Genomic DNA, 8,383 nt, shown 5'->3' on the forward strand with positions numbered 1-8,383 from the left:
ACACACACACACACACACCCGTCAGTCAGGGCCTCTTGTATTTGACAGATTGGTCAGACGTTTCCTATTTGGCACTATTGACCTGTAAGCAAATGGCTGGCATTGCATCGAGCTCTGTTAACACTTTGACTTGTTTGTCCTCTTTTACTTAATTAAGTTGAGATAAATAATGACCTCTTTACGGGAAGCCATGGAGAGGGAACATTTTTTTCCCGTCCTCCATGCTGACTCCTCGTTCATTGACCGATTTCTTCTTTATTAGCTCTCTTTGTTTTTGAGGTTCTCTCTCTCTTTCCCTTTTATGTCGGGTTTCAGTTTTGAAGGTGAAGTTTGAACTGCAGTTCCTGTTTAAATTCTGTTTCAGTTTGAATTTGGATCATTTGGATCATTTGGAAGAGCTCTCATTTACTCACCTTTGTGTCATTCTAAATCTGTATTCTCTCTCTCTCTTTTTTTTCCTCGTTGAACACAGAAGGGGAAGTTTAGTAGAATATTCACAATAATTTTTCTATACCATGAAAGCATACATTGGCCACAACATAACTGTAGTCATTCATGTACAATGGTCCAGACACCTAAAACCTTTCTCTCTAGCTGTCTCAAATCTTATTTGTGCATATTTGCTGGACAAAGGCTAGGATTTTCACTAAATAATGACGTACATTTTGGTGTTTCACATTTTCTGAAATCTAAAAACACATTTGTCAAAACAGTAACCACAAAGTTTTGTGATTTTTGGCCAAACTGTTCAGAAGTTATAAGCAATAGTAATTTTTCATATATCCTGACCACTAGGTGGCGCTGCGCCGAAACTGTGCTGGTAGCCTCAGGTCATGGCTATTTTAACACACACCACGTTTCGTCTCAATATGCTAATCCATTGTAGAGATATAGCCTCATCCATTTTTGCGTGCTCTTCCTCAAATTCGTTCACATGTTATTTGAGAACGGTTTAACTAATCAACTTGAATTTCATAACTTTTTTCAGCATGGTCTGAAGCTGATCTGAGCCAATTTTAGTGCAAATCAGACAAACGGTCTAGGATGAGTTTGAAAAAGTAGGTTTTTCGAACTATTAAAAATGGCAAAAAATCTTGACCCATAGAATTTTACATTTTGGTGTCTATTTGACATGGCCAAGGATTCAGAGGAAAAAAGAATTTACCGTCTATATTTTACGGTTCAAAGGATATTAGCATAAACATAAGTGCAACTTTGAACTGTTGGTGGCGCTAGAGTGTTTGAGTTAGAGACTTCAAACTTGCTATGGTTAATGTTGAGACTTTCCTCTATCTTTGTGCCAAATTACATAACTTTCCCTAAAACTAAAATATAGTTATATATATATATATAAAACCTCAAAATAATAATAATAGGAACGCCAACAGATACAATAGGTGCCTACGCACCTTCGGTGCTTGCCACTAATTATGGAACTATGGAGACAGTTCAGATTCTGCTGTAAAGCAGCTCTAAAAGACAGTCGTGCCATTATTTAGCTGAAGCTAGTTCAGATCAGTAAAAGTGTGAAGTTATTCGATCAGCTATAGGCAGCTCTACAAAAGACAGCAATGTTGTTATTCAGCTCGATTCAGTTCAATGCTGACTCAATTCAGTTCAATAAGTGCCAGTGTTTCAGGACACGATTCAGCGGTAAAGCAGCTCTACAGAAAACAACAGTGCCATCATCCAGCTTAATTCAGTTCAAGTTTTTGTTCTCGTCTGATGGTGTCAGTCAATGCAGTCATATCGATAAATTACTGAAAGTTAAGTGCATTTCAACAGTGGCACATCATGTGACAGAAATGGAGAAAAAAACCTTGTACCTTATTTATATCCTAATGGGTGCATATTAGTACAATAACGTGTATATATTAGTATTCAAATGGTACATTTTAGTATCTTTTGCAAGGGTACCACCCCATGTGACAGCTTTCTGAGTGTATAATGTGTTGATTTTTTGCTTAAAATAACTGCACATAACATGTCTGACACAGAAGCACACAGAAGTGATGTTCTTGAGCAGTGTTTTGGCTGGAGTTGGTTTATGCTGAATGAGGTCATTATAAGCTGATTCGTAGGATTCATAGCTCAAGGTCAACACTGATCTAGTTTCATCTTCCTCCACTGTCCATTAAAACAATATAAAACGCTTCACAACATGCATCTCTCGCGCAAATTGTAAACCAGCCAAACAACCCCTGACACATTTTCAATATTATTACATTAAACCGAGTTTGATTGATAATGTAATATTGGGCTAAGGCAAAACATCAATCATGGCAAGTATATTAATTATTTAATATTGCACTGTAAAATTCAGGAATCGATGCGAGCATGTTCAGGGAGGAACGAGAGGGATGAAAATCTGTGCTCCCCGCAGACCTGCAGGAAATGGACAGATAAAAAAAAATAGAAAGATCAAGCTAAAAAAATGAAAAGGTGAAGATGTACCAGTTCAATAAAAATGTATATTAATTTGCCGATAATGTCTTCCTGTGTCTGCACTCAGCAGTGCTGGGATTTGGTTTGAAGCTTCTAATTGAATTAGATGTTTTTTTTTGTTTTTTTTTAGCACAGACGTGTGCCAAAGAGAGACAGATACAATTAGAAGAATACAGTAATTTAGCCATAGACTGGGGAAGTCGCTAAATGACCAAAAAAAATAGAGAGACGGAGGGAGGGTGCAAATATAATAAGCGCTTGTGAAATTGAATAAGTGATTATAAAAAGAAAACAGAATTAGTGTGATGAGGGGAAAGGAAAGATAAGAGAGATTGTTTATTTCGTGAGGAACGGTTTACCTCTAATTATTCTTCATTAAAAGATTACAGCTCTCTGTCACCACCGTAACTTATTTTGAGCCAGTGCTCTAACCCTATACTGCCCCATTTGAGTTTTACATTCGGATATTTGTTAGCTTGCGCTGGTCTTTCCTTGTTGAGATGGAAATGGCCCCCCAGAAAAGCAATCATTTGGAAGTGAGAGAATTTTAGTAGTGAATGGTTGCTCGGAGAGATGCATGGATGGATGGATGGGTTTGTGGAGGGGCGAGGGGGTGGAGTGGGTTTCTCATGGGCTTTTGTGTCCCTGATTACTGGAGTCATTTCTGAGCTGCCACAGGCTAGTTAACATCAGGTTTCCTAACCACACTTCTTTGTCAAACACAAACACACACACAGTTTGCCACAGTATCATCTTTGTATCTTTTTGTCATTACCTGGTTACATTCCGTAAGTTCTGTAGCACCTATTCTGTTTGCTTTAGTTTGGAGGCCTTTAGTTCTTTTCTGTCCATTCACTGTATTTTGTATGTTTACAATACTAAATGTTATTTATTAAAACCAAATATAAATCTTGGCATAAATCATGAGTAGCTTTTCATTTCTCAAACAACCATGTTGGAGGACGTGCATCATCTGAACTGGATGATGACATCACTGAATCATCAGTGAACTGACTTTGTGTGTGTACTGTGTAATGGTGTGTATTGTCGAATGTTCAGCAGTTCATCCCTGGTAAAACTGATTGTGTTTGAAAAACAGACAGGAAAAACTAACAAAAACATTAAAACAACCGGAGATCTCCACACTGAGGCAGCCATACGCGGCGCCATCTTGGATTCCCAAACATACAACATGCCAGGAACATATTCATCACTGCAATAATGATTCAATCCTACAATTTTACATATTTTCTTATTTAAATCCTTGCAATTTTAAATAACTATGTTCAATTGTAATATATTTTAAAATGTAATTTATTCCTGTGATTCCTTAAAAAATAAAAATAAAAAAATCCATATATGATTCTTCTTTTTCAAACATTTTGTCAGGTATTCAAACACATCAGACTCTGTATGAATACTGCAAAGTATTATCAAAGTTCCATACTTTGAACATGTGTATCAATTAATTAATGAGACACAGTCAATGGTTATTTAATGTAAACACACCCACACAGCATCTGTGTGCATCATTATTCCAATGAAGTCCAGCTGTCTTTAACCGGTGGCATTTCTGATTTCCTCTCTAACACTTTTCTCTTGTAATGTGTCATTATTTTAAAGGGAGTAAAAGCTCTTTTGAAATCTCTTGCCCTCATGGAACCCAGTGAGCATGTATGGATAAATACAGTAAATCAATTAAAAATACAGTGGTTATGGGCGATTCACGAGAGGAGGACGAATGAGTGGGAGCTCAGGGTGACGAGATGCTTGCTGTCTTTGCTTTATTTACAGTGGAGCAAATTTGTTCTTGTGTTGCAGGAAAACAGGGAACATCAAAGCTGGATTAGAACATCTGGTAAGTTCTGCTTCTTTCCCCCTTCAGTGTTTTCTCTATCTGCATCCAGAATGAATGTTCAACAATTGCCTTTGAATAGCTTGAGCTGTCAGACAGACTCTGAGGTCTCTCTCTCACTCCCACATGATTGCCTGGGTTTTCATAATTGTCACTCTTTCGTTTGTCCCCTTCCGTTTTTTAGTTTTGCTTTTGTCTTTTTTACTAAAAGGTGTGGTGTTAAATAATTTCTCCCCCCTGTAAGGATGAAGTGTGTGTTTGTAAATGTTTTTTGAGTCAGTATTCACACACAGATTCACCAGTGCAGTGTGTGTTTTGATCTGTATCTTCAAGATGTTCAGTTTCCAGTTACCTCTGAACAAATCTGGAGAGATCACAGTGTCTTCCCTCTTCTACTGTCCTGCCTCCGTCTCTCTGGATGTAGGGCGCACTGTTGGCCCTTAAAATGAGCCCTAGGGAGTGTTTAAAAATGTAACGTCCAACATTTCCTGGGTTTTCTGCAGCCTTTCTAATCCAGGGTCAAAGTGCCATGCACTGGAGTTAAAGGGCTGCTTTTCTCCTCCTGGGTGGAACCGCGTTTCCATTTCTGCTTTTTTTTCTGTGGGATGAATAATGGAGAGAGGTCACAGCAGGGTCCTGACTCTCTGAATGTACACTCACCTCCCTGAGCTCCACACCCTGAATATTAAACACAGGCCTGGCCCTTTAAGGGTCACTCGACACACCTGACCTTAATCCTTATCAATTATCATGCTTATATTCTCAAATCAAATCTTTATCACATATTCCCACTCATTCGTTCTCAAGATCGGGAGCAGGGGGAGCCAGATGGTGATCCAGGCCACAGCCAGGACAGCGATCCACAGCGGCGTTTGCTGGAGCGAGGAGCCGTGGTGATGTGGATTTCGAGCGAGGGTGGAGGAGTCAGGGCGATGGGCCAAGGAGGAGTGACGGGATCAGCGGCCGGAGGCGAAGCAAGGGAATCCACGTGCCGAGGAGGAGCTGGCTCACGGAAGGCCCGAGGTGGATCCACGCCACTAAGAGGAGACAAATGAGGAACAGAGTGGCTGATGGGAGACTGGGTAGATGGACAGGCAGATGTTAGCAGAGGAGGCGGGAGCTCCGGAGAACAGAGGCTGAGCGGAATCAGCGATCATGTTTATCATGTTTATAAAAGAAAAATACAACTTTTCTATTCTCTCCGAAAACAGCCGAGCTCCTGGAGGCGTGCCGATGGGTGGAGCTAAACAGTGACGAGCACTTGAGCACCGATTGCCAACAAAACACAGACATTTGATGCGGTTTCACTTACCGTCTGCAGTTCTGAATCATGACCGGATTCAGAACTGAAAAGCTATATCTTTTATAGCTGGGACCGCTCCATCTTTCAGTATCAAACGATGTGCAAAGCCAGCGCCGAACTGGGCCTTGTTTTGTTTATAAAACGTTCGTCAACAAACCCACTTGCAAAACTCCTTTACTGCCCCAGAAAAACAAACTGCATCCACTGTTCACATAATGCTGGGTTCTTTGGTAAGCTGAACAAGGTTATCTTTCCCTTACAGCCAAAGACACACTTCTTTGGAGACATTCTTCTCGAGCGAGTGCCGTTCAGTGCAGCCGAATGAAACGCGTTGATGGGCGCGCTCTTGCTCTCACTCTGGTCGATGTGTGTGCACGGGTACGCTCTTCCGGGAGAAATGCGCATACAAGGAGTTCCACCCTTCATTACGTCACAAAGAGCCAAGCTCGAAAAAACCTCTCCGAAACTTGTACGAAACCGGAAGGAGTATATTTGACACAGAAATACTCCGTTCCACATTCATATCGTTTTTTGAAACTTTGGCCATGTTTAGCATGAGAATCCAACACTTTAACTGTGAAAATAACTCAACATGCATGAAATAGCATTAGACCCCCCCCCTTTAAATTCAAAATTAACACTGGTTTAAGCATTATACAGAGTTTGCATCTGTTTAACTTACTGTCCCCATATCCATCGTCTCTGCGTGGTCCATCATCCAGGTCACCGCTTGGCCGTGCCCTCCTCCGAAACTTGTACGAAACCGGAAGGAGTATATTTGACACAGAAATACTCCATTCCACATTCATATCATTTTTTGAAACTTTGGCCATGTTTAGCATGAGAATCCAACACTTTAACTGTGAAAATAACTCAACATGCATGAAATAGCATTAGACCCCCGCGGGGCTCCTTTCCATACCCTCGTACTCCACTTTGACTCCCCCGACAATGGATGGTGTTGCCGGCTCACACACCTGGTCAGACTTGTGAGGCTCGCTCGGGCTCAGGGACGATGTTTCGTTCAGTCTCTCCTTCATGCGCTGGCTCACACATCATGGCCGGCTTGGGCTCTCTGTCTGCGGGGGGTTCTGGCTGGGCTCTGGGTTGGGAGTGGGGCTGGTGTCTTCGTTGATCATTCCGACGGTGAGCGGCGATTTGCACCCACTCCACGAAGTCGATAAAGCTCCCTGAGGACCTTCCCTGGACAACTGCACTCTGGTGGCGGTGTTCAGGCCGGTGTGCAGGAAGGTACAAAGGCAGTTGTCCGGGTACAATGTTAAATTCGAGAGGTTTAGTAACTCTTCCATATGTTCCTCAAGGGAGCAACAGTCTCACAGCAGGGATGTCCATAGTGACGGAAAAAGAAAAAAAAATCATGAAGTCCAAACAACACACACAAAAGGAAAAAGCTAAACTTTCGCCACTAGTAATGTTTTTTGGAGTCTGGTCTTCTGTCAGAATTCGCTATATATAAATGCACAAATATGAAGATGAAGGTTCAAAAAGTCTTTAATCTAACACACACAGGCAATTCAAACACAGGGTAATTTCAGCACAACACAGATGTAACATAGACGAGACCGGACAACTAGAACTGGAAACACAGGAGCTTAAACACAGGGCTAACGAGGTGAAACAGCTGAACATGATAGCAAATCAAATCAGTTACCATAGTGACAAATACAGGCAGGGTAATAGTCCAAACTGAAGTGAAACCATGACAACACATACAAGTATGTTTAAAATAGTATTTGCAAATAGTTCAAAATGATTACTTGCCGACTAGAATTAGACCTTGGATTTCCTTCACTATTCATGGGCCTATTTCATTAAGCTTTATTATATTAGTTCAGTATCCTGTTAGCCATATCACAATTTCTAGAGAATGAACCATTTTTATTGATTTTGACTGTGTGTCGCAGGTTAATGTGCAATTAACTCATCTTCATTAGGATAGAGAGATGGACAGATGTAGAGGGAACAGATGATGAAAGGGCAGATTGAGCAGGGCTGATGGAAGGAGAGATTTGACAGAGGAGAGAGTGAAAGGGGAGGAGAGTTTATGAGCGCATGCATTGATCTACAGCTGTATAAAAGCACAGTGAATTATTGAAAAGAAGATTACATGCATAACCCTCTGCAATCAATATGTCTGTTTGAAAAGAGTCTCTCTACATGACACACGAACAGACACTAGCAAAGGTCATTCTGCCCTCAAGAGACTTCAACTTTTTTGTAGTTCTCTCAACAATAGGGTTAAATGACTATTTACAGGCCTGTGTACTCTCACAAACACAGTGTGAGCGCTTCACTCGCATTTGCAACTAGAAATAGATAAGCGTGAACTGCAAAATGTATTTAGGAGCATGTGTGCGAATAAAAAAGTAAAGAGTCTAAAAAACAATTCAGTGGTTAATATCTTAAATGCTGTAACATATGTCTTAATTGTTATTTTAAGAGGTCATACTGTATATTTGGGGATGGAAAAACAGGAATTGCAAACCTTGGGTTAAATTAAATTTATGTAAGTGCTACACATTTCAAAACTCAAAACACGGTGCTGTTGTGCATTCTAAAGGTTCGTGGTTTCAGAGCAGTTTGCAATCAATGAATATTTTGCATTTAGTGTTTATACAGTAATATGTTGTAGACTGTTGCAAAAGTGCATTTTTTATCTCCCACACGTTTTGAAATGAGCAGCCGGTGATAGTAAAGCATAGACATTTCACAATAGGAGTCCCCAGGCTTCTTTATAATTAAAATGCCTGTATTCTGCA

General features: G+C 40.5%; 1 protein-coding gene across 1 annotated transcript in view; it reads left to right on the forward strand.

Annotated features, from left to right (window-relative positions):
- LOC107661333 (serine/Arginine-related protein 53-like) overlaps positions 1-8,383 on the forward strand; it is a 151,133-nt gene that overhangs the window by 57,412 nt on the left and 85,338 nt on the right. The window contains exon 4 of the mRNA XM_016450854.1: positions 4,267-4,307. Within this exon, the coding sequence (XP_016306340.1) occupies positions 4,267-4,307 (41 nt within the window). The remainder of the gene's footprint in view (positions 1-4,266; positions 4,308-8,383) is intronic.

This window comes from Sinocyclocheilus anshuiensis, unplaced genomic scaffold (genome assembly GCF_001515605.1).
Source record: "Sinocyclocheilus anshuiensis isolate Anshui unplaced genomic scaffold, SAMN03320099.WGS_v1.1 scaffold707, whole genome shotgun sequence".
Classification (NCBI taxonomy): domain Eukaryota; kingdom Metazoa; phylum Chordata; class Actinopteri; order Cypriniformes; family Cyprinidae; genus Sinocyclocheilus; species Sinocyclocheilus anshuiensis.